The sequence below is a fragment of the Diceros bicornis genome, chromosome 12, assembly GCF_020826845.1.
Source record: "Diceros bicornis minor isolate mBicDic1 chromosome 12, mDicBic1.mat.cur, whole genome shotgun sequence".
In the NCBI taxonomy this organism is placed as follows: Eukaryota; Metazoa; Chordata; class Mammalia; order Perissodactyla; family Rhinocerotidae; genus Diceros; species Diceros bicornis.
In genome coordinates this window covers 19,278,162-19,305,178 of record NC_080751.1, presented here as the reverse complement: position 1 = coordinate 19,305,178, position 27,017 = coordinate 19,278,162, and the positions used below count along the sequence as shown (strand labels likewise).

At 40.5% G+C, this 27,017-nt stretch overlaps 1 protein-coding gene across 1 annotated transcript in view; it reads left to right on the top strand.

The window, feature by feature from the left end:
- ANTXR1 (ANTXR cell adhesion molecule 1) overlaps positions 1 to 27,017 on the top strand; it is a 222,129-nt gene that overhangs the window by 53,597 nt on the left and 141,515 nt on the right. Inside the window, exons 5-9 of the mRNA XM_058551049.1 lie at positions 419 to 452; positions 1,650 to 1,729; positions 4,322 to 4,390; positions 5,933 to 6,013; positions 19,646 to 19,706. Of these exons, the coding sequence (XP_058407032.1) occupies positions 419 to 452; positions 1,650 to 1,729; positions 4,322 to 4,390; positions 5,933 to 6,013; positions 19,646 to 19,706 (325 nt within the window). The remainder of the gene's footprint in view (positions 1 to 418; positions 453 to 1,649; positions 1,730 to 4,321; positions 4,391 to 5,932; positions 6,014 to 19,645; positions 19,707 to 27,017) is intronic.

Sequence of the window (27,017 nt, the reverse complement as noted above, 5' to 3'; positions counted from 1 at the left end):
CTGAAGGAATGAATTTCCTGGCTCCTTCCCTGACACTGATGTAGGATTTATTAGCTAATGCTTGGCTGGCACTCTTGAATCATGCTGTATGCAAGTCCCATCCTTCCCAAGGTAAACTTTTCTGTATGGTGCTTCAGTGGTTGAGACAGAATTTCAATGACCTCAACCTTAAGGAAAACAACTCCTAGTCTATGAGAAGAAAGACATTGATCCATGTTCACGAGTATATTAGTTCAATGTCAGGGCAAGTTTAGATGAATGTCATCCATTGATATCTGAGGGAAGCTTGAGTGAATTACATAAAGAATCAAGACTGAGCCACAGCTGCATCTCCAACACCAGAGCCCACTGCCCAATATGGCATTTGGAAGGGCAAACAGTGGCTATATGTCTAATGACTCTTTCATCTTTTTTTCAGGCCAGTGAGCAGATTTACTATGAAAACAGTCAAGGTAAGACTATATTATAAATTACCATTATAAACTATTTAACTTTTTTTCTGTGTTTGCTTCTGAAAAAATGCCTCAGTAATTTCATGCTTCAAAAGACATATATGATATTGTCTATAATCCTTGGTCACACACTTCATCACAAAGAAGGAATGCATAGAAAGATGACACGCACCAGATCAAATCCTACTGCCCTGTTGATGCCAAGAAAAGTTACATAAAAGTAATTAAGATCCCATTATGGGCCACAGTCTGTAATGCCCGTGAAGGGTTCTGCATGTTGAATTCATTAAATTAGTAAATACTTGGATGGGTTAGTAAAGTCTTGGATTTTTACGTCGAATTTAATTTTCCTGTCCTCTGAGCTCCAAGTCTCTTCATTACTGTAATTGGATATGATACTAAGATTAAGGTACCAGTTTGGTTTAAACTTTCCTTCATTCAAATGAAAAAAAAATGCCTAAAATGTACTTAATAGAATAACTAGCACATAGAAATAATATTGATTATTATTATAATTTTAGCTAATATTATTGTTACTACAGTGTCTTTCTTGGATAGCATTTCTTTATTTGGGACAAATCTCTTAAAATAGATCTAATATTACAGTGGGGATTTTTCTCCCAGGCCTATAGAGGTGCCCACTTCCTATTTCATTCTAAATGCAACAAGCAGAACACACCCAGTATCAACACCAACACTTGTTAATGTAACTCAACCTTCAGCAGTGTTACTAGGAGTCTAAAAATCACTGAAAGAATCCTAGTAGGTTTTGCCAACTGCTATAAGAACTTCCAGTCAGCTTGTAAATCATGATGACCATTACTCTTTGCCAGACTTTTCAAGGGGTGGTGCATGTGGTCAACTACAGCATGTGAGAAGGACCCCTGAACTGCCCAGGTGGTAGAGTTTGCTGTCAGACCTTGGTGACAATCACATGGACTGTTATTAGAAAATAATCACATTTGATTCACTGGAGCTACTCCCAGCTCTCAGTCTAGTGACGATTGCACCAGATTTGGCCATTTTTTTTCTGTCCCCACATTCTTCTTCATGCTGGAGTTGCTTCCAGTCATGAAAGAAAAGTTGCTGATTCTCACGATATTGACCTCGGGTGGTTGAGCTCGACTCACAGGGCTGAGAAGGGGTTTCCCTTGGTGCAGCAGGATGGACTGAGTGGGTTTATATTGTGTTGAGCAGGATACAGGACAGCCAGTGTCATCATTGCTCTGACTGATGGAGAACTCCATGAAGATCTCTTTTTCTATTCAGAGAGAGAGGTAAGTGATGGCCTGGCCTGTGTCTGTCTAAACACAGACGTGGAAACAGAGCTTCTTCCTTCTGAAATGAGCTACAGTCTTCCTACTCACACAAAATGATAAGTGTTCTTTGTAAAACCTCTGGATGAAATAGTGTTTCATATGTAAAAAAATAATAATAATAATTAATTTTTTAAGTGAATTTTCAAGTCTCAGACATGGTAGACATTTTTCCCTTTTAAAAATATTTGCATATTACTCTATGTTTTGAGGAATAAAAAAATCTATCATGCCTTTATTGAAAGCACTATATTGATCCAGCAGTTTTAAAATACTATAAATCACTTTTAAACAAAAACATTGGTAGCATTTTTCCTCCATTTTCCTTCATATTTTCTACTAAAAACAGGAGGAAGGGAAAGAATTACTTGAAATATGTAAGAGCCAATCTTGTCAGAATATATTAATCCTTGAGATTCTCACTCTAAGAACCAAAGTTGAACATAAATTGGTGGCAAAGTCAGTTGTCATCTCTCCTTCAATATTTGTGTTTTCCTTTTCTTCGTGTTCTCAAAAAGTACTCCTCAAAGCAAGTGAAAGAATTCTCTCTAAGTGAAGCTTTCAATTTGTATAAAGAGATTCAGAAAAAGAGGTTTATTCAAGAATTGAAAAGTAATGTTTGTATTTAGGGAATCCTTTCCTTTCAAGTTTTGGATTTGAGCTATATGTGTAATTGGCCCGAGAAACCAGGTCACCTTGGGAATGTATGGAAGCCTCATGAGTGACAAAGGCTCGTTCAGGCCAAGTTAGAAAGAACTATAAGAGGGAAGAAGACGAGCAGTGAGGGAGGGAGAGGCTGGCCTCTAGGGGAGGAGTCAGTCAGAGCATTACACTTACCTCAAGCTCTTGACTTCTGTTGGGTTTAAACTCAGCTCCCTTAGCAAGCAAGAAGCTTATATTCAGTTAGTCATTCGTTCAGTGTTAACTGAGAGCCAGGCATGTGCTGGGCACTTTGCTGGACTCTAGGGACACAGAGGTGAGTAGGGCACAGTTGCTGCCCTCCTGGGTCTTACCGTGTATAATGTTCAGCTTTTCCAAACCTCTGCTGGTAAAGAGCATGAGGAAATTACGTGAGTAAACACATTACTTCTCCCCTACCCCTAACTAGTATAAAGAATAATTCACAATGGGGAAACACACAAATAAATCTGACAGACACTCCCTGAGCATTTGGAAAATCACATATTTCTGTATTCTAAAGTTGAAACTCACTGTATAAAGGGAATGCAAAATGGTTTATTTGGGCACTAAACCGTCAAATAAAGTAAAAACCCTAATAAGGAAATAACTGAATATAAAATAAATGATGGGTGACAGAGGCTTAAAATAGGGGCTAGTAGAAAAGAATTTTAGGTATGGCACATACAAACTTGGGAAAATATTTGGCGTGCCAATGCCAATAGAAAGAGACTTTCTGAAAAAAAAAAAGATAAAGCTCAAGATATAAAGAAAATGAACATTTCTATTTTCAATAATTCTATATAAAGCCCAGCTGGAGAAGAAGAATAACAGAAGTTGTTGCAGATAAGGCTGGGGCCAGACTGTGTCTAAAAGTTTGTTTTATCCTGAAAGCAACAAGGAATATTTTTCACAGGCAGGGAAAAAGATAGATACTTCTGTCCCTTCTAAAATTTAACGTTAGACACAAATGGGTTTGAGTATTAAAAGAGGAAAACAAAACCACAATTCAAATCAATATGCATACATTGAGCACCTGCTATATATTTACTATCAATTATTTATTAAGCACCTACTGTATATGCCAAGAATTTCCAATTTTTGTTTTCTATTCTGAAACACAGAAGAACCTGGAAATCAGACATCACAGCCTTTAATAAATCAAATATTCAAATCAAACCAAAACCTGGATGTTATTCATTGTGTTCCCCTCTCAATATTTAATTGTAGAAAAGGTGATGGGTTCACCTATTCAAATATGGATCATAATTCCCATACTGTTAAACCAATGTATTCTATGGGAATGAAAAAGACCTTATTCACAAAGAGTCCTGACATGTATGAGCATCTGTGTTATTCTAGGCCTTGTGTGAGGAGCTCTGCATATATTATCTCATTTAATCCCAAAACGCTTTACAGAGCAAAGCCAGGGGTCAAACCCAGGTATATCAGGTTCCAAAGGTTCCTTCCTTTCTCTTATACCATGCTGAAAACTATGCCAATAAAAATCCATCAGAGGAATAGAAAAGAAAATCATTTCTCCAGAATATTTAATCTGACTTATTTTAGCCTACAGCTTCCTCCCCTCATCTTTCAAAGCCTGTCATCAAGACTCTACCTCTGTGGATCTTTCTCAACACTTCCCATTAGAGTAATCACTCCCCTCATGTCCACCATGAATTATGTTAGAGTGTGACGTTCACTGGAGTAGGAGCTCCTTGGAGACAGGGATTATCCTCTCCATTGTGGTTCTCGGTTCCTGGCACACAGTAGGTGCTCAATAAATACCTGGTCATTGAGGTTAGTCTGGCTAATCCAAAAGGAGTATGTTTGCCACTGCTTCTCTCTCTAATGTCTTTTCTTTCATTGACCCAGGCTAACAGATCCCGAGATCTTGGTGCAATTGTTTACTGTGTTGGCGTGAAGGATTTCAATGAAACACAGGTATGATCATGGGTTCCTCAGGTTTGGGAGCATACCAAGCTGGTGAATGATAGAACACATGTGCATTCTGTGCAGAGAATCCATCAGCAGCATAAATACCCCTTAGATAGATCATTTTTCCAGAAATGCTAAGCAGGAAGGGAATTATTGGATGTATAAGGGATGTGAAGTCATTTGCTGATGCACTTCAGGGTCTTTAACACAGATCATCCAGGTAGCATCTTTTTTGGTTGACTTTCTTGGTAGATGTTAAAGTGCTAATTAACAAACAATTGTTAAATTGTTAAGGTGTCAAAACAGATCTGAATTAAGTTGGAAAACTTATTGGTTGTTTTTTTGTTTTTAGATTAATTTAAGGAATCTGATTTTCTTATTTAAATGGCAAACATCCCTTTTCTCCCATTAAAAATGCAATGCATTTTCAATACAAAAAAAATGGAAATAATTGGCAATTGGGCAAAAACCATGTACAAGTATATATAAGTAAATTGTGAAAATTTGCTAACAACCTAAATTAATGTACCTTGATGTAGTTCATAATTTCTTTTTGTTTTAATGACATAGGACAATGCTCATGACATGTTGTTAAATGAATAAAATAGGGTTACAACACAGTGTGAATAGTATGAGTCCGCTTTTAAAATAAACGTGTATATTTGCATAGGAAAAGTAAGACTACATATATCAGATTAACAATAATAGAAAGATGATAGATGGTTGGATAGATGGATGGATGGACGGATGGACGGACAGACGGTTGATGATAGATAGATAGATAGATAAATGATAGATAGAGAGATAGAGAGGTAGACAGATAGATAGATAGATGGATTGTGAATAGCTTTTCTTCTTTTTCTTTTAACACTGCTGGGTTTTCTGAAATTTCCCAATGATTATGTGTTACTTTTGCAATCAGTAAAAATCCTGACACCAACTCTGACTGTAGCAATCATAGAACATAGAGGTTTGGAGCAGAAAAGCTCGCAGATCAGCTTCTCCTTCCTCTAGTCTTCTGTTCCACAAAGCACTAGCAGCCCAACCAATTGCAAGGGTCCTTTCCTCAATGAGCAGTTTGGGTGAAAGGTAAGAGTCCCCATTCATTGGTTTCGCCCAACACCAAAGCCTGAATTTGTTTTTGAAGTTACTCTGAAAGAAACTTGAGTCAGTTTGATTCGAATATAGTTGCCAACAGAAATTTGGGTGAATGGGAGAAAAACAAGCCAATGGCCTGCCCCCAAATCCATAAATACATCAACCCAGGCCAAATGTTCATCTGGCTGGGCAATCTTACCTCTGATCCCAAGAAGAAAAATATTAAAACAAATGTGAAAGCTGGAGCCAACCCTCTGGGCCTGCTCCAGAGAGGCCGCTGGTAAGCTCATTATTACTGAGGGCTTTTCAGTGAGGCCCTCTGTCCAGTGATGGCCTCAAGTTCCTCTGGGTTCTAAAAGTAGATGGAGTCCTCTGGACCCGGTGGCTTTCCTAGTTCTCCACGTCCAAGCCTGACACGTCTCCATGTATGTGTGTTTGCTGTGTTCTCAGCTGGCCCGGATCGCAGACAGTAAGGATCATGTGTTTCCTGTAAATGACGGCTTTCAGGCTTTGCAAGGCATCATCCACTCAGTGAGTAGAGCACTTCCTCTGAGACTGGACACTCGGGCATCTTCTGCCCCTTGATCTGCTATGAATACCCCAATTCCAGCTCTCTAAGGCTGGTGTTCTTCTGCTTGAGACAACATTCCTTTATATATCTTTGTGTCTGTCATGTCCCACTTCTCCCTCCTGCCTTTGACACGTGTTTCTTTTTGTCATTCTCCTGAGCCAATTCTACCCTACAATGGAAAATTAAAAATTGAAGGGAAGCCTGCTCTGGCAGCAAGCCAAACTTCAGGTGGCCCCCAGTTCTGATACTGGAAAAGACTGTGGTCAATGGTGTGCACTTGACAGACCTCACCTTTCCCAGTCATGACTGAGTGCAAGCTGCCTTCAGAGCATTTGCAGGCTCAACCTGTATCACTTGGCCATTGGAGGCACTTTCGACCAGTGGTTCTCTACTTTGGCTGCCCAATGAAATCATCTGGCCAGGTGATTTTAATGGAACCACTGCTTTAGACCTATAATCCCCAAATATGAGGGCTTCAGTGTTCTCCAGGGTTTGCACAGTCTTACCAGCCCTCCCTTCCATCCCAACTACTGTTGAATGGAAGAATTTCTCACACACAAATGGTCTTTTATCACCCTGTTACAATTAGCATTGTAAACAAGATTCCCAGGTGATTTTTATGCATATTCAAGAAAATTTAGAAGATCAGGGGGAAACTAAAATTAACATCCCTCGGATGATGGGGAAGGGAAGTAGAAGACGAAATAATTCATATGCCTTGAGTACCTATTCTGTGCCTGGAAAAGCCAGGACACTGGCTTCCGGGGTCTCTCTTTTCCACCATCCATTCACAGGCCAGGCCTTTGGTCCAGCTGGACTACTGGATGCCGCTGGTCTTTAAAGCCTCAGCCAGAAGGCCAGTGTGTGTGCTGCACCTATAACAAAGTCCAGAGGCGCTGTGACCTCCACCTGTAGGTTTGGTGACGAGGCAGACAGCCAGTGGTTTCTCCAGTTGGAGCTCACCAGGCTCCAGACTCGGAGTCCAGGATGAAATTCAGAGCTCAGAGGATCACTGTCCTCTTAAGATGTCAAGGGGGTCTTGGTCCAGTGGTTACCAGCCATGGGCTCAGGATCTGCCCATCTCCCCCAGACTGACCTAGGAAACCTCCAACGTGGCTGTGCCTTCACGTTCCCTCTCCCTCCAAGGTTTGCTAAGAAGTCCAGCAGAGTGGGAAGCAGAGTGAGAAGTAAGAATTCTGGAGCTGGTCATCCCAGAGTTTAAATGCTGGCCCAATGACTTATCATTTTAGATCCATGGATGAGTTATTTCACTTATTTCTTTATCTGTAAAAAGGAATTGATGATAAGACTTACATCATAGTCTTGTTTGAGGATTACAAAAAATAACACTGGTGAAGATACCTAATATTTTTCCAGGCACAGAATAGGTACTCAAGGCATATGAATTATTTTGTCTTCTACTTCCCTTCCCCATCATCCGAGGGATGTTAATTTTAGTTTCCCCCTGATCTTCTAAATTTTCTTGAATATGCATAAAAATCACCTGGGAATCTTGTTTACAATGCTAATTCCCAGGCCCTATCCCCAAGAGATTCTATTATAGTCAGTATGGGATGTAGCCAAGGAATCTGCATCTTTTAAATCTGCCTTTTTAAATAAGTGCCACAGGTGTACTTTCAGAACATTACAATACATAACCTTCAGTTTTCAGAATTGTGAAGAGTAATCCCACCTCAGGTTGGGAATACCTATCTTAAATATCTACAGATGACAGTCATTTATTCAGGACATGTTTGTTTGCAAGGAGCAGAAACATGCTCAAACTACCTTAACCAGAAAGTGGAAATTATTGAAAAGATAGAGAAGTATCAGTCTCAATTATGGATCCCCAGATGAGGGACCCCTGCTCTAAATAATTTCTGGGCTCAGATAGCCTACTTGACAATATAAGCAACAAGAACTGCAATAACCATATGAAACAACACCCAAAGGGTGCAAAACGTGATTAACAGCAGGATTGGGGGCTGATCATGAATCGTTTGGAAGTTCAGAGGTGGATTATTCTGGGCTGGAGCCTTCATGAGAAGGTGGGGCAGAACTGAATCCCTGAAAACCAAGGAAGGTGATGGGTCGCACCAGAGAAGAGATCACATGATGTTAACCTGAGGGATGGAAAAGAGCAAAGCATATTCCGAGGACAATAGTAATAATAATATACTTATCTATCTGCCTGGTTGGAGGTTTGGGGATGGATTCAGGAGTAAGGGGAAAGAAGCCTAGACATTGGGTTGGAAACAGATTGACAAGAGCCTCGAATGGGTTTTGACTCCAACTTAGTGGGTGTAATCACTGAAACATTTTGAACACCTAAAAAGTGATATTTAAGAAGAGAATCTAATGGCAGTGTCCATGTATGTAGGAGGAGGCTGGAGAGACCCAGAGGTTGGAGCCCAATCATGAGGCTGCCACAGAAGTTCTGCTTTCAGATGGCTGGATTCTGAACTGGGACAACTCATATCTGTTCAGCGGTTCTTATGAGCCATGTGCCTACATCATTCAAGAGTTGATCCCTACCCAAATAATTAGAATATTTTTATCTGCATAAATCAGTGTTACCCTTGAATATTTCAACCTTAGCAACTCACCCAAGCTCAACATGATCCCAGATGTTTGTATAGCTCTCCCACCCCAGGATGGAAATAACTCCAAAAATGTTTTAAAAATTTTAGGGAAACAGTCTCCCAAAGAAGGAAAAAAAATATTTGAGAATTCAGTTTCCAAACTTTTAGCTGAATGATAACATTCTTGTGAGCTTTTATCTTGGAGTTATGCTAGTGGTTTTGATCCTTCCAATACTTGAAACCCATGTTTATGGCAGTTGTTAATTCGTTTGCTTGGACAGAGAAACAGGGACAAGCGTAGCAGGGCTCATCTTTCTCAAGTCAGACAGAAATAATTATGGCCTAAAAGTTGGCAAACTATTTTTAAGAAGTAGGTTCATTTCTCCTTCTGGATACTGAAAAGAAAGCTCTGGTAATTTTCCCCCCATCTGAAGCATCCTTTCCAGCTTGTTCCCATGGCTGTTGTGTGGGGGCTGGTTATTTTCTCATAATAAAATAGGACTCGGCTTAATTATCCAAAATAGGAGTGCAGAGCAGCTTTCAATAAGCTCAAACAGTTCATAAAGTTTTCAGCCCATGGTGACCTTATCTTTAAATCCCAAATCAAGATGCAGGAGCTAATATTTATTCACTCATCAAGTACTCATTGAAAACCTTTTATGATAGACTCTGGCCATTCAGTTACAAGAAAAGCAGATGGAGACCCTGCCCTGGTGGAACTTACAGTCTAGTGGGAGAGACACATAAAAACAAGTAAATAAATAAATATGTACAATTAAAATTGTGATAAATGGTATAGAAGAAATAACGTACTACTGAGATGAAGGGTAAAGGGGTTGACAAAGAAGCAGGATCCTCTGAATAGATGACCTGCAGGATGAAATGAAGCTATTCATCGGAAGAACATGGATAGAAAATTCCTGGCAAAGCACAGCCCTAAGATGGTGCATAGCAGGATGAACGAAGAGCAGTGCTTAAGGTGGAGAATGGCAGAAGATGAAGTGAAGAAGCCAACAGAGGCTAACTCACGGGAGCCTTGAAGACCATGGTATTTTACTCCAAGATAGTGAGAAACTATAGCCAGATACAAAGTCTGACAATAGAACAATCATGCGTGAAATTGAGACTCTCAGGAAATCTGTGATGGTGGTGCTTTATCCATATCCCCTTAGATGACGAATAAATAAACCCTCAGGATCAATGGTAATGAGGCCTGTGAAGAAGAAAAATCCCTGTGATTCACTGAGCATCTTCTCTCCACCAACTCCTCTGCTAGGCACTTCCACAACCACTCTCTGAAGAAGGACTTATTATCCCCGTTTTACAGGTGAGGAAACTGAGGTGCAAGAAGGTTGGATAAACTGCCGCAAGTCTTCCCACTCATAATGATGGAGTAGGGAATTTGAACCCAGGTCTGGCTCCAGAGATCTTGCTCTTTCCGCAATATGCAGCCATGAATGTCTGAGGAAATGGAAAATCACCACTGGGTTACCAGCTGACTACCCACGGCATGGATTCAAGTCCTGGGATTCGCTGCTTCCTCAATCTGATTCCTGTGTTTTGGTCCTCTCACTGTTCCTCAATCTTCTCTACTTTAAGGAAGAAGTACTTATGCATCAGATTTGTACAATGTGTTATTTTTCCAAGTGCTCTCACTTGTTTTCCATTTTAGTATCTCATCGGTGGGACATAGGGAAAAGGCAAAAGAAATCAACAGCTATGAATAACTTATTTTGGGGCCAAACATTATTCCTTCTTTCCCCTTTGAAAATAACAACAAACCCATGACGAAAATATTCTTATTCTCATTTTACAGCTGAAGAAACTGAAGCTCAGATAACCTGCCCAAGAGCAAACAGCTCTAAGGGGGAGAACAGGTTGGAATCAAGTTCCATGACCCCAGAGCCCATGCTTTCTCCTACCTGTAATTCCTCAGGAAGATAAAAATAAGAAAAGCCATCATCTAGTGAGTTCCTAGGTGCTAGATTTTGTGCAAATCATTTTCCATAGTCATCTCATCAAATTCTCATGACCACCATTTAATGTAGATATTGTTACCCCTTCTATAGAAGTAGATACTATAAAAACAGAGAGTTTAGCTAACTTGTTGAAGCCCACACAGCAGTGGGCAGTGATCCAGAATACACCCAGGTCTCTCTCTAATGCCCATGATGTGAGTGACCACAGTGCTCTACTGAATAATGTGGGTAGGCCAGGAAGTAGCTCCATTTCAGAGAAGATACTGAGGACCAAAAATGTGAAATGGCTTGCTGCAGTTCACATAGTTAGAGCAGAGGCAAGACCAGAACCCATGTGGTCTGACCTGAGTGCACCGTGGGCGGGCCAGAGAGCTCTTCGCCTTTTACTATGGGGTGGAGAGCACCTCTGAGAATCTCAACTTCTGCTCGATGGGTGAAATTCCATCATCATGAGAAGCTGGCAGCTTGACACAGGCTGAAAGGAAGTCTTCCCTTCTACACATGCTCAGGCCTCTACCTCTGAGCACAGAATTCCTACTTGCTTTTGCAGAATACGGTTGATAAAATTATAAGGCAAAATTTGGATGGTTGGAAGATTGTAGCCCTTTAAGCCAGTAAAACTGTAAAGGAAGAAACTATTCCTTTGCCTTCTCTTATTGTGGCTTCTTCAGGGAATTTCCACTGACCACAACTGGTGAATGTAGCGCCAGCCCTCAAGTGAAAATATGAAGCAAAGGTCCAGCAGGCCTTCTGGGTCTTTGTTTGCCTTTTCAAAAGTGCTTCAGGCAGTGAAACGGAAACCTGCATGAAAGCTGGGTTCAGATAGCACTGAAATGGGTCTGTAGCTTTGAATCCCAACACCGGTTACCATGATGCCAACTCCTCCCAGGTGTCCCCGCTTCGTATACAATTGAGGGCGGTGCCTGGAACCAGGCACACCGTCTATGAGAACGAGAACCCAGTTACTGGCACCAAGCCGTCTCCGTCTAGGAGCATTTCCTAGAATAAATATTTAAGCCTGCATTGGGCTTCCTATTAGTGCCAGAGTGAGTCAGCGCATAGAGTTTTCTGCGTGTTTGATCAACAAAACAAGTATTGAGCAAACACAACTATATTTGCAAGGATTTCTTGTAAGTTTTGGCATGAACATCCTTGTTATCAAGAAAGCTGTAAGATCAGCGAAACTGAGGAATAAATCTATTCCATGGTGTATATATATTTATTTTATTTATGAAAACCATATCCTGTGCTGATTTCTCCCTTCAACTCATGGGAAAGTGAAAGAAATGTAGCTCCTAATCTGGCCCAGGCCCTAGCAAAGCTATGACAAAAGGCAAAGCCTGTCTCCCAGGCCTTCCATCCCTACTCTTCCAAGACTCCGCTAGGAACTGCTAAGGGTTTCCCTCCAATCAAAACCTATATCAGGGGCTGGTCCAGTGGCGTAGCAGTTAAGTTCACGTGCTCCGCTTCGGCGGCCCAGGGTTCACAGGTTCGGATCCTGGGCACAGACCAACACACCGCTTATCAAGCTGTGCTGTGGTGGTGTCCCATATAAACTACAGGAAGATGGGCACGGATCTTAGCCCAGGGCCAATCTTCCTCAGCAAAAAGAGGAGGATTGGCAACAGATGTTATCTCAGGGCTAATCTTCCTCACAAAAAAAAAATCCTATGTCAGATTCCCACAGTCCTGGAAAGTACCAGTCTTTACTAAACTAATCCTCTTTCCAGAGCTAGCAGAGGAGGAGGCCCATTTCAACAGGCCCATCTCTCAAGTCAGGCTTATTTGTGATTGGAGGAAACACCTCCTCCTCCTTTGCTCCGTCTGAATCCTGCTTCAGTCTTCTCCATGGAGCCTGCCCTGGTCTCTCCTCCACGATAAACTCTCCCTGCCTTGACCTCCAGCAGCACCAATTGTTGGAACCACCGCTCGGCACTTGGATCTTTCTCATGCCATACGCCATTCCTCTGGGTCAGATGCTAAATTGTGTAATCACAGAGAGTGCCCCCTTTGTCGTATTTCCCATGGGCCCAATGCTGTGCTGTGCATATTTATTTATTATAAAGCAGCCCAGAGGACTGCGTGGTCTACATGACAAGTGGGCAGTTTTGTGGCTCTGTTTCTTATAAAATCCCCTCAGCCCTTTCCCCACTCTCTCTTCCAAGATTGTATCTATGAAAGATGGCATTTGGGGCTCCATTCACATTAGCAGGCCTGGAAACATAAATAGAATCAGTTGTACTTTCTGTAGTGAGCACAAAATCTTTTTAAAAAACTATTTGCCTCAGCAGTCATTAATTAGACTCAGACTTTGCAGACGTTCAGGCCAGGCATTTTAACTAAGCTATTATTTCTATTCAGCTTATTAAAAAGTCCAAATGTAATAAAAATCCCCATACCTTGAGGAGGTTACAAAGATTGCAGAGGGGCATGTTCGTTAATCCTCAGGTCACCCACTCCCCCTCCAGATCCTCCTCTGATATCTAGGAATCTGTTAAGACCCATGTAAAAGCAACAGCAGAATTTAGAACAAAATCCAATGAAACACTGCAGGGTTCAGCTCCCAAGAAGGGCCACTGACTTCGCCAATATTCAGGAGGTGAACAAGCTCATCTTACTAAATAAACCACGTTTTGGAGTTCATAGCCATCTGGGCTTTCCTTCTGAAAACAGGAGAGGAGAGTGTTTCATGGAAAAAAGATGAGTTTCCTCAGTTTCAGAACCTTGTTTGTTCTACGCTTCTTCACACCAGACTCTCCTGGAGTGTGAACCTGATCGAGAGAAGACTAGCATTTATTTAGGGAACTGGGTACCCCCCAGACAAAAAACTTTTGCATGTTTTTTGAGGATGAGCTTTAATGTCTAGAATTCAGTAACTCCTTAAAAATGGTTTTCTTTCATGTTGGAATATTTATTTGGTATAATGTATGAGTATACATAAAATCATATATGAATCCCAGAAAGATGTGTATGTAATAGTAAATTTTTATTTTAAGTTCAGATTCTGTAGAACTGACATGGATCTAAAATCATATGGGTAGTTAACAATAGGGGTGCCTATTGGTTTTAAATGTGGAATTTAGTTAGGAAAGGAGACTTTTTTTTTAACATTTATTAGAGATCAAATAGTTTCAGAATTCATGGGGGCAACATTTTCAACGGTCCTGAAGGCATGGTTGAGCCAGATGTGTGCCCCAAGCTGCCTGGCCTTTTCTAAAAGCAATGGTCCCCAGGCTTATCCAATGTGCATTCTGCCATCAGCTGTAATAGTGTATGTAGCCCTTCTGTGGAAGCCTGAGCCCCAACCCCCAAACACACACCTTTACATTTTTCCCAAGTAAAGGGATCAAGGCCTTTTACAAAGCAGCCTAGTCTAGATCTTAGATGTGGGGACACGATACACCTACAACATTACTGTTTAAAAAGATAAGCCATTAAAAAAATGGAGGTGTTGAAATAGGCCTCCTGGGAAGGCAGTCCCCAAAGATGGTGGTGCTTAATAAGAAGAGGGAGGTATTATAAGATGCCGAATATGGCCTTGTATTCAAAAGACCCCAAGATTATATTTACAGGGAAAAAGGAAAACCAGTACATAATATGCTATAATGTAAGTTTATAAAGCCATGCAGAAACTGTGCCAATTATTCATTTGTTTATTCAATAAATATTTATTTATTGCCCGCTGTGTGCCAGGTTAGGCATTGTGGATATAGAGGTGGGTAAAAACAAATCCAGTCCTTGCCCTTGTGGAGTTTATCATCTAAGGAGGAATATAGATAGTGACCAAACAATCAAAAAAATAAATATATAATTATAAACCATGATAAGTCCTCTGAAGGTTGGTAATTTATACTAAAATGTGAATGAATACAGAACTATTTCACTGGTAAAATCATCAGGACTTGGGTGGCAAGATCTATATTGGATTTGGAGGGTGACAGAATGAGGTCAAGAAAACTGCTGGGTTTTTGTCTTAGAGAACTAGACAGAAGTAATTGGTCAATAGATAGTTAACCACCCATGGGCCAGCCTACTTCGAGCTCCAGACATCTTAACAGCAGAATGTGCCCTTCATGACAAATAAAACACACAAGGAACATGTTCTGAAAGACTTTCTGAAAGATGCGTGGAAGCAAAACGCCCTTATACCAGGAATGAATAAAAGAAGCTGGTCTTTTATTAACACCCACAAAAATCCTCCAACAGGAAATGGCCAAGTAAATAAAGATTGGTTGTTTATTGGAGAAGAAGGCAGAGCAACTAGGAAAAAACAAATTACGTATGCCTATGGTAAGGGAAGAGCTCCTGATAACTCTGTGCAAATATTCACAGTTCTTTAAGGATTCTTGAGAAATTTCTGCATAAACTGAGAACTCTATGAAAAAGGACCTTAGACTTTTAGAATCCAAAAAATAAACTCTTGTATGCAACCTGGACTGGTCCACAATGGATTTCACTTTAAATATATTAAATTGCTCTTATTACTTGGCAAAGTTCTTTTACATCTGCTGCCTCTCTGACTCCCTGAACAACCTAATGAGATGTGCAAAAGTAACCAGTAGCAACACATTACGTTTATAGTTCTTTGTGGATTTCAAACATGCTTTCCCATATATCTCCTTTTTGAAATCTGTCCAAAAGGTGGCAGGAAAATATTATTAGCCATCTTCCAGGTTTTTTTCAGCAAATATGACGAAGCACAAGGCCCGTAGTGGGTGATGGAATAGAAGCACATATGAGCTACCGTCTTTGCCCAAGAGTAGTAATAATAGCTGTAGTAATAACAAAAATAATAGTAACAGCTACCGTTGTTTGAGAACCAAACATATGCCAGAAGTTCTCCTAAGTGCTTTACTAAGGTTGTTCTGAGCACATTTCTTGGTGTCTTATTCTCATGAAGGGCACTTGTTGGCTGGTGGCCCAAGGATTGTCAAATAACTATCTATTAACCAATCACATCTGTCTAGTTCTGTCTATAACACAAAAACCTTGTCAGTGTTCTTTGATCTCATTCTCTTCCTCACTCTCCAATCCAACATGAATTTTGCCACCTAAGTCCAATTGATTTTACAAACTAAATATCTCTGCATTCATGCCTATTATTCATTTTATCATCATACAGCCCTTTGAGGTCAGTATTTTTCTTATTCCCATTTGACAGAAAAAGAAACTGAGATTCAGAAATTTAATAAGTTGTCTAAGTCCACATGGCCAGTAAGTGGTGGGGTTTGGATTTGAACATAAATCTATTCACAGCCCAAATCTATCTCATCTGTCTCCAGAGCCCAAGTTCTTAAGAATAATGGCTACCATTAGTTGAGGACTTCCAGGCACTGTGCTATGGGCTCTGCCTGTATTATCTCATTTAATCTTCCCAGCTCAGCAATCTTATGCAGTGGGGACTGTTCTGATCCCACTTTTACAGATGAGGCAACAGAGACCCTGAAAGGTTATGGAACTTGCCCAAGGTCACACTGCTCATGAGTGAGTTGACCCAAACAATTTGATTCCAGATTCCAAGCTATTACTCAGTATGTTAACTTGTTCTCCAGAATTGGGGTTCAGAAAAGTTAAAGAATTTGTCAAGGACCATAGGTCAGTTAGGTACAGGACCAGGGCCAGGACCCAACTCCTCATATTGGATTATACTTGAGGCGTTTGTTAGTCTCAGCCCAGTCTCCATTAGAGGTCAAGTATACTCTCGCCTTGGACGTCACCCTGACCCTTGTGAGTCCCTTCCACTCCATCTAGCGATTTCCCTTCAGCATTTCCCAGTGCTGTGTCCACACCTCCTATGTGGCTACCACTGTCGGGGGTGGGGGGAGGGATCCTCCGCCTCTCATCCCCCATCCAGTCTCCAGTCCCTAATCTGATCTACTGTCTGCTGCAGTCCAGACAGACTGATTACCACACAGTCTGGGCTACTAATAACCAAGGGAACCCCCCAAATTCACCCAATGCCATTGTGACTTTCTACCTTTTGAAACCAGACATTTCAAACTAATAGAAGCCACAGTCCCAGACAAATCCTGCCCATCCCCCTCACTGATAAAATTTACTCTATTGGCTGCAATGCATCCCTTCCAGATGTTTTAACTTAAGACTGGGAAAGCTGTGTTTTTACTGGATTGAATCACAGCGCTTAGCTGACGTTTTTTGGCTCATCATACACTCCTTAGATTTATCAGCTAATTGCAGACACTTTGAGAGAATAATACAGCATGTGTTTATCATGACAAAACCTGGTAGTGTGTCTTCGTGGTCAAAGATTCTTGGGTGTTTCCTTTACCAACCCCTGATTAAGTATTAGAGTTGGTTCAAAAACGTTGGTTCAAAAGTCAGGAACTTACATTGGTGAAAATTTCATTTATGTGTCTTGGTGGAGTTTGGGGAGTGGGGACAGGATAGATCCAATAGCTCAATTTTTATTCTTGGACTGTTTTGAAGTCTTTAGCCGTGGATGATAAAATGATTTATTAAGAGATGTCAAATGCCTGAGGAATTTTATTTAAAACATTAAAAAATAGCTTTGTCTTTTTCAATTGCCACTAATTAATAAGTTTCTCCATGTGGGTTAATTCTGTTTCTTCCAGTGTGGCCTGTTTGGGGACTTGTGCCTGAGGACGTGTTGAAGGGAGTGGCTGCCTCCCTCAGTCATGGCAACCACTGGCTGAGATGGCCCTTCAGTCAGAAAGAGCCCAATGGCAGCAAATTGGGGGGGGAGGGGGTAGACAGTCATCACAATTCAGGTAGGGCAGTTGTCATCTGGGATATGAGTCACCACACACCAAGATCCTAGCAAGCCCCTGTCCTAGGATGTTGCTGTATACGTAAGAGACCTAAAGACCTGGATCGACCATTGGAAAGGGGGGGATGGAGAAGCCAGCAGGGAAACACGGATGCCCAGGATGTATCCTTGGGGTCCCTGATCCCAAGACAGAATGACAGTGAAGGGAACTCTGGAGCTCAGTGGTGATACCAGGTCCCCAGAGCCAGGTGTGTGAGGACCACTGACTCTAACTGAGATGGGTACAGAACATGGGGAGTTTGGTACCTGTGCTTTGTGCTACAGTCAGAACAGGCTCAGGGACAAGAGGGAAACTGAGGCTGCTCTGTGTTTAAGGTGGGCAGAGGTGGCTGGGTGAGCCAGAGGCAGAAGAAATAAGGCAAACGCAGACAAAAAGGAACAAATGGAATCAGGCGGAACCTGAAAACAAATAAAGGAATCAAAGTATGAAAATGCCTTTAAATTGTACAAAAATGAGAAGGAATGTCGGGATAAGTAGCTGGAAATCTAAATTTTAGAATTGTCAAAAAAAGAAATACTGCTTCTTATGACTTTCAGGTATATAGAGGTATCTAAAATATGTGGTTGTGAGGAAACCAGTTTCAATGAATACATTTGAATGTTTTGTCATCTACATCAGATAAAGATTTTCTGAAGCAAGTTGTTCATTTCCTTTCACAATGCTTCTCTATGAGGACGCCCAGATTTCTCTCTGGAATGGGTAAATATTATATCTCCTGAGAAACTGGTTTGTTTTTATTCTGAGACAAATTGAGAGTCTCATAAATATTGTCTGTCCTCATCTGCTACTAGAAAGCTTAGAACTAAATCCATGAGCCACTCCTAGCAAGAAAATGAGCTCCTCAGAGTATATTTTTTCTATGCTATTCTCACTCTTTACTTCATCTTCCCCTTATTTTCCCTTTAATCCATTTCCTCCTCTTCTGTGATGTATCGTATCTTCTATTTGAATGTATCTTGTAGTGTATGTATCACTTAAGCTGGAACAAAAAAGCATATATAAACAAATATGTCAATACAAATAAATCGGTGTTTCCCAATGCCAAAAGATGCTTTTTTCTTTTACGGACTTTAAATTTTATAGTGTCGCTATTAATTCCTTTAACAAATGCCTCTTTCATAAATAGAGAAGTGGTTTCCTTCAGCCCTCTGAACCATCTCAATTTCCAAATTAAGTAAGGCCCAAATAAAGATACTGCATATGCTTGGTAAATTAACTCAGTGTCCTATACTTGTTAAAAATGCTTGGTTGAAATTTTAGAACCAATATTCAACAAGAGGTGGGATTCATAAATGGTAGAGAGAAGCTAAAGTCCTACCAGCCAGATACTCTGATTTGGCCAGAAGAAGCCTTCATTATTAACTCCCTGTGCAGTCATGGGGTTCCCCCAGACTCTCAACTCAACCCTACAAGATTCTCATTTGGGGAGAAGAGTACATTTCCACTGAAGTAAGGCTTAGGGGGTCCTCATGAAGAGTGGGGCACAAGAAACCTTCAAAGCCCTCTCCCACAACATTCTTCCAGACTTTTTGAACAAAAAGGAAACTCTGAGTAATCTGAAAATGCATCTCCTCTAGAGGGTTGGCCATCTCCATCCTACCTCTCCAGCTTTATCTATTATTCCTCTTTTTTTTTCTATTTTTCAAGCTCTTTTTGCTCCAGCTAAAGAGGTCTGTGTATTTCTATTTTCTCACCTTTGTTCATGCTATTCCCTGCCTGGACCCTAACCTTCCCCTAACTTTCCTCTCCACTCCTACCCTCAGTGCCCACCTCTTCCAGGAAGTCCTTCCCAATGTACCAGCCCCAAGGATCTCCCCCATGAACTCCATAGATCCTACTCTCTGCCCCTTCACCCTGGCACCTACCACATAGGACCAGCATTGTTGTTTACCTTTTCAAGTATAAGTCCCATTTCTCTGACTAGATGTTAAACCTCTCCGTAACTAGTATTGGCATACCATAGACTCCATAAATATCTGCTGAAAGAACAAATGAATGAATAATTCTTATGGCTTTTGGGACACCCAGAAGCATCTAGCACAATGCTGGCTCATTAAATGTTTGACATTAACAATACTGATAACAATGTTACCCCCACCCGCCCACTCATTACCACATAACGTCCTTGAACCTTCCTATCTTGGCAGCTAAAATCAAAACGCTACTTCTCTGTTTTAACAAAATAAGCTATGTTTTGACTTTTTGATTTCCTCCCCTCCTAGATTTTGAAGAAGTCCTGCATCGAAATTCTAGCAGCTGAACCATCCACCATATGTGCAGGAGGTAAATTAAAATTAAGTGCTAATTGCTCTCATACAAATGATGATATTTTGAGTTCAAATCACATGTTTACTTCATTGGTGGGGAGGAGAGGAGGCAGGGCAAGAAGGGGAGAGGTGGGAAGAGGAAAAGAAATTGCTAAATAAATTTGCTTCTGGGGAAAAACAAAAAGAAAGAAGCAAAATGTCAGTTGTTTGAAAGTTTGAAAAAGTCTGTCCAAATTCTCTCCTTTCATGGGAACTAATTACCAGAGTATTGCAGAAATACTGGACTTCAACACGTCACCAGCAGCACTCCGCTCCGGTTAGAAGTGGAGTCCAACCCTTCATCCTCATGGCAGTCCTGCAGATACCAGATGGTCACAGCAATCATAGGCTACCCCTGAAATGTTGTTATATGTAGCTATTTAATTGGTGCTGGCCTCTCTCCATAATTAATATACTGATTTTAATCAATTGGTCAGTCTACCAGTCTTCACAAAATGGTGATAGTCAAGTCCAGTTGTCCCAGTAAAGGGCCATTATAATTTTGTCATTAATACAGGAAGTCTCTACTTGTATAAAGAATCAGCCTTCTCTGAGTCCCAATATTTTCTAACTGTTCAAAATTGAGGTCTTGCTATTGTTTTTTGTATTGTAACAGATTGCCTAAAACTTCAGCCATGCTGGCTCTTTTTGTATAGTTCCTGATGGGTTTCCCATCACTCTTCTTTCATTCATTTAAAAAGTATTATTAAGCACCTGCTGAATGCCAGGCACTGTGCCAGGAGCGGGAGATACAAGAAGGATAAATTCTCTCCAAGAGTCCCTGTCCTCCAGGAGCTCGCATCTTTCACTGTTGAGCGTTCACTGTTAATATCACCTTTCTAGTCTTCCAAAATACCAAGTGTCAGTTTTTAATTTATCATGCAATCTTGACAAGGCAGTAAGCATTGAGGAAGAACTTTCAGGCTCTTCAGACATTGTACATTTCAATTCTTTATGGCATATTTTATTGGTGTTGATGAGGTAATTTCTTGAGAATTTTATTTGTTTCTTGGCTATATTTTAGAACAACTGAAAGACTTTCAAGGAGTTAGACGCTCTAATAATATGTGGCAACAACAAAACATTAAGTATATATGTAAACCTATAAAGTTGTTAACAATACTAGTTGACTAACTATTCAGAGATAAGTGTAAACTTCCCAAAGAAAAACAATCAACAGAGGTTATCCACTGACCTTTAAATAAATTGCTACCTGGTAACACAGATGGCAGGGACGAATGTGGTTGTCACAGGGATAGATCCAGGAGAACCTCATTAAGAAAAGGAATTGAAAAATCTTACCTTTGTAAATTTGACAAAAGCATATGACACATGAACCCAGTGCCAGGGCCTTATAAGGGGTCTGTGCAGTGAGGAGCCTCAGCTGGAGTTCATTAGCTTCAATGAAAATCCTCCTCCACAATTTTTATAGTTCCTTTAGAAAACAATTAGAAAACAAAGGAGTTCCTTAATTGTGCAATTATTTCATTCTGAAGAAAACCCAGACTTGCAGTTTAGCAATCTTACTGGATGTGTTGTAGTGAATCAGAAAGTCTAAAGACAATGAATATAACTTCTGTTAATTCACTAGTAAATTAATTTCCCTCCTGTAGGGTTCTTGAGGACTGAGAAGGAATCTTATTTCTCTCCACTTCCCACTCCCTAGCAGAGTACTTGGCACTTAATAGGTGGTCAATGAATGTTGAATGAATGTCTTGATTCACATATTCCTTCAAAAAACAATGCACTGATTTCTGCCTATTTGACCCTTATTAAGTCCTTTCACTCAAGCTTAAGAAGCCATTGTACCTTTGAAATGTCTAATTAAAGTGAAGCAAAATTAGAAATTAATAGGCAAAGGTAGAACAAGGCCAAAATAAAAACAAAATCTCAACCACTTGAATCATAGAAAAATATCTTCCTAAATAATTCTTGAATCAAAGATTAGTAAACCAGAATCTCCTTTACGTACCATTGAGGTGTTTAAGACAATAAAAAGACCACATATATAAATTTAATGAATATGGTACAGAAAATCAGGGTCCACAAGATCTTATCCTAGCAAATTCATAGATTTTAATACATCTTTTATTAAATGGAAAAGCAAAATGAATAATTAAGCAAAGGATATTTTTTAAAAAGCTAAGAAAAATGCCAGAGGGGCCGTCCCGGTGGCGTAAGCGGTTAAGTGCGCGCGCTCCACCGCAGCGGCCCAGGGTTCACAGGTTCGGATCCCGGGTGTGCACTGCTTGTCAAGCCATGCTGTAGCAGCGTCCCATGTAAAGTGGAGGAAGATGGGCATGGATGTTAGCCCAGGGCCAGTCTTCCTCAGCAAAAAGAGGAGGATTGGCAGATGTTAGCTCAAGGCCAATCTTCCTCACAAAAAAAAAAAAAAAAGAGAGAGAGAGAGAAATGCAAGAAAAAAGATTAAAATGCATTAATAAATTTAAATAAATTAAAGCAATTCAACTGATAAGTTATTCCAAAAGCTGATTCTTTGGTAGAACCAAAAAAATAGACAAATCTCTGACACATCCAATCCAAGGAATCTTTCTTTAGATATTTTTTAAATCTCTGCCTTGTGTGCAATATTGCATATTTTATAGACAAATAGTAGTTTCCTGCATCAGCATAAACTATCCAATTCTATTTTCTTTGTTTCTTATAGAGAAAAAATTAATACAAAACACGATGGAAGCTAGCCCTAAGTTTTGAAAAGCCAAGCTCCCACCTCTCTTGAATTAGAATCATAAGAGTTAAAACATGTTGATTAGAGAATAACTTTACTAAGAAGAAAATGAAACTTCCAAAAGATATCCTTACACCAAAAGTTGTTTCTTGGATTTCCTTGGCGGCCTATTACTGGTCGTTCTCTGGAGTGAGCATGGCTTTCACGAAGCACTGGAACCCATTTCATTGTCCCTGGCTATGAACTCCTGTCAAGTAGACCCGGCATACCCGCTCTGTGATTTTCGTTAGGCTCAGCGAGGACCCAGGGATTTACGGGAAAGGGCTTTGAAAAGCGTAAACTGTTATACAAAACAAGGTGACATTATTTCTTCATCAATGTCATTTTAATGAGGATTGAAGGTCAATGTGAGAATCATGATGTTGGTGACATCATACCTACATGAGAAAAACATGCCTGTGTGTTTCTCTTCTGAAAGAAAACTGGGGAGAACATTGATAGAGTTCAGAGTAACTACAAATTGATTGATGGACTCAATATACGCTGGAGGAGAAAATAAACCCGGAAATAACTGATTGTTCATATTTCTAAAGTATAATGGTGGCACTGAGCCCTAGACAGATCTGTAAAGAAGGCAGAATTTGCTTTCTTTCCTCTCAGCCCCCTCCCATCACTCTCTGTGAATTACTTGCCTTCCTTGCCCCCCAGAGCCGCCCCTGCTGTGGAGCCCCACCCAGGCCTGTCTGCTCAAGACACTCTACGCTGACAGTTGCATTCCCCCAAGACAGTAATCTCAGCTGGCAATCACCAACAACTCAACAACAGCCATGGTTCTGTCAGCAAACTGAGCTCTGAGAGGTAGCGAGATAATGCACTGGGTGGACAACAAAACTGAGATCCAACGCAGATCTTTATATGTTGGGCTGCAAATAACAGGCTGAAATGTAGTGGGACAAATATAAAATGTTGAGCTTGGCTTCAAATAGCCAGTTTCACATACAAGCAGGTTAAGGGAAACCTGACTTAGTAACAGTTCATGCGGTAAAAAAGAAAAAACATAGTTGTAGCTATCTTGATGGCAAACAGGAATGCCTCTGACAAAAAAAAGCGGACACAATCTTAGGTTGCATTAATAGCCATCCAGTGTCCAGGTCAAGAGAGTTAATTCCATGTCTTACTATTCCAGGTTCAGACCATGGTTCCAAGTCCCATATTTTAAGAATGGCACTGACAAGGCATATCCATAGGAGAAGAGGTGATGGATCTGGAAACCATATTAATAATTCATTCAGGATGTGAGGGCGATCTGGCTGCAACATCTGCTACCCTGTTGATTGCTAGGGTTGATTTGGCTGATTTGGCTGGCTAGGCAGGTGTCCCCTTCCTCCCTCACCACCCTGTGTGTGTCCCTCCCAAAGCTGCACACTCAGTGGAAGAGGATGACCTTCCCCAGAAGAAGACCATTCTTTGGTCGAGGGTATACGAGTAGCTGTGCTCCCCTGCTAGAACCTCCATACAAGCTCTGAAGGTCCATTTATAAGAGAACATAGGATAATCAAACTTCCCAGACTCCACACGCATCCAAAGGAAGCACTGCATACGGCAGTCTGCCTTTCTGTAAAAGAAAAAAAGAAAAAAAAAATCATTTACTGACTGTTTCTTTCATTTCCTTCCTTCCTTGCTTTCTTTCCTTTTTTTCCTTCCTTCCCTTTTTCTTTTCTCCCTCCCTTCCTCCCTTCCTCCCTCCCTTCCTTCCTTCCTTCCTTCTATCCGTCAATTCTTAATGTCTACTATATGCCAAGCAATGTGAAAAGATATGATACAAAAATGCATAGGGCTTGCTCCCAACCCCCCATGAAACTCACAGTCTGCTGTGGGAGATCGTCACATGTTCAGATAAATTACAAAACCATGCATGAAGCATTATAGCAGAGAGCTCATAGAGCAGTGGGAGCACTAATGAGATGCTTTTGGAATGAAGAAGGACTGAAGTAACCACAGAGATTTAGACAAAGAATTGAGACACGCACAGAGCATCTTCAGATATTTGGAGAATTCCCATGCAAGAAGGAATTATTAGGCTTATTATGTATAGCTTTAGGAGACCACCATGAAGATGGGGAGGAATTCAGGGAGGCAGATTTTGGCTTAATACATGCAGCTTTTACAACTAAAGCTTTCCAACAATAGAGAGGATGTTCTGAGCTCTCCACCCTGAGAATCATGTGAGCAACAGCAGCTTGGCCATCTGTAACCATATGCTATCCAGAGAAATACTCCTTGGGGTCTCCTTTACAACTTTAAGTTTCTAAAGACTTAATTCTATTTCAGCTAAGGTACTAATGGCTGATTATTTTTTAATAGCTGAAGAAACAAGTAAACCTGGAACTATTTTACATTTTAACAGGAAGTCTTAATGGAGAGAGGGGGTAGGGAGACTATCTAATCTGCTCTGGTCAAAAAGAATTTCATTCACTGTCATGGGTGAAATTATTTAGGGAGAGAGCCTTCCCAGCACTCTCCCGCCTCCAGAGGTTATACACTGGCAGCCTACAAGCCCTATCTGGTCTGTACATATGTTCTTTTTGATCCACACTGCTTTTTAAAAAAAAAGAAAACTTAAATTTATTGCTAATATTTAAAAATCTGATTTCACCTAAAAAATTCAGTTTCATCTAGTCTTGAAAAATCAGATCCAGCACCTCTGGGCCTGTATTTATTGCAAGATAATGCTTATTGGAGACTGAATAACTTCCGTTTAAAAGAAGCATGTACTCTTTCCAGTTCACCATACTCCTCACCACTCCCTATAGTCACTCCAATACTCAGGCCAAGCATGGTTAATGTTTAGCATGGTGCTTATGTCACTGTATTTACAGTCCCTGTTCGGAAACACATAGGAAGTCACCTGCTGTGTGGAGAGCCTTTATAGCACCTTTGACATTACCTGCATTTAAATAATTCTGCTTCCCTTCCAATATAGACTCTTTTAAAAAGTTCCTAATTAAGTATTTTTGCAGGTTAGCCTCTGTGTAATTAGGAGAATTGACCCATGGTTAGATTGGCCCTGCCTAGTTTGGCTCCTCTGTGGGAAATGCACCCTTTTCCCTAAGCACAATTTTCCTCTGGTCCCACTCCATTGGCCTCAAACTTGAACAGTTCGCAGTGTACTATGTAATCAAGTACTTCAGGAAGGAACTAATTGGAATCAAGTGTGCAACCTGCCAACTGCTCCCATTTGAAGTTTCTGTACTCCAGAAACAGAAGGAAGTTGTAATTAGCGCCACACATTGTCATTTCAGAAGCAGTTGTATTATTCCTGCTGTGTTGTCTCCCACTGTTTATAATACAACTGGGTGAGTTAGTTAGCACAAAAGGAAGGTAGTTTTAAGCTTCATGCTTACCGTTTGGAAATTAGATGCTTAAAACAGACACATTTAAGCAACATCAAATAGTGGTTTCGTTTCTTTCACTTTTCATTACTTTTCAAAGTGTTCATGCCTGGCCATTAGGCACCTTTTCTGAATGGATTGTTTAATTCTATGCTCGGTCTTCCTTTTCATTTAAAGATATTTTTTTTTGGAGGAGGGACTCTCATACACTGTCAGTGGGAATGTAAAATGGCAGAATCATTTTGGAAAACAGCTTTGACGGTTTCCTAAAAAATTAAAGAAACACCTACCATATGACCTGGCCATTCTACTCCTAGGTATTTACCACAGAGGAAAGGAAATCTATGTCCAAAGACTTGCCCACAAATGTCTGTAACAGCTGTTTTTAATAGCCAAAAACTGTGACCAACTCAAAGGTTTATTAACAAGTAAATGGACAAATTGTGGTTTATCCATACAATGTATAATATTCAGCAATAAAAAGGAATAGATTGTGCATAAATCTCAAAATAAGTATGGATAAGTCTTAAAATAATTATGCTGAGTAAGAGAAACCAGACAAAAAAATTACTGTATGATTCTATTTACATAAAATTCTAGAAAATGCAGACTACTCTACAACAACAGAAAGCAGATCAGTGGTTGCGTGGGAGGGGAGGTGGGGAGGGGCAGGAGGGAGAGATTACAAAAGCGCATATGGAGGGGCCCGCCCGGTGGTGCAAGCAGTTAAGTGCGCGCGTTTCTCTGTGTTGGCCCGGGGTTCGCCGGTTCGGATCCCGGACACGCACCGACGCACTGCTTGGCAAGCCATGCTGTGGTGGCGCCCCATATAAAGTGGAGGAAGATGGGCACAGATGTTAGCCCAGGGCCAGTCTTCCTCAGCAAAAAAAGAGGAGGATTGGCAGATGTTAGCACAGGGCTGATCTTCCTCACAAAAAAAAAAAAAAGTGCATATGGAAACTTTTGAGGATGGTGGAAGTGTTCACTAACTTGATTGTGGTATTGCCCCATCATAGAATACATATGTCAAAACTTAATCAAGTTATACGCTTTATATGCAAGTTATCGTATGTCAATTATACCTCACTAAAGCTGTTATAAATAAATAAATAGCTATAAAATTTTAAAAGTTTTAGAATAATTTAGGCATCAGAAAGCACTTAACATACATCAGTCTCTATATTCTATTTTAGATGTTACACGTCAC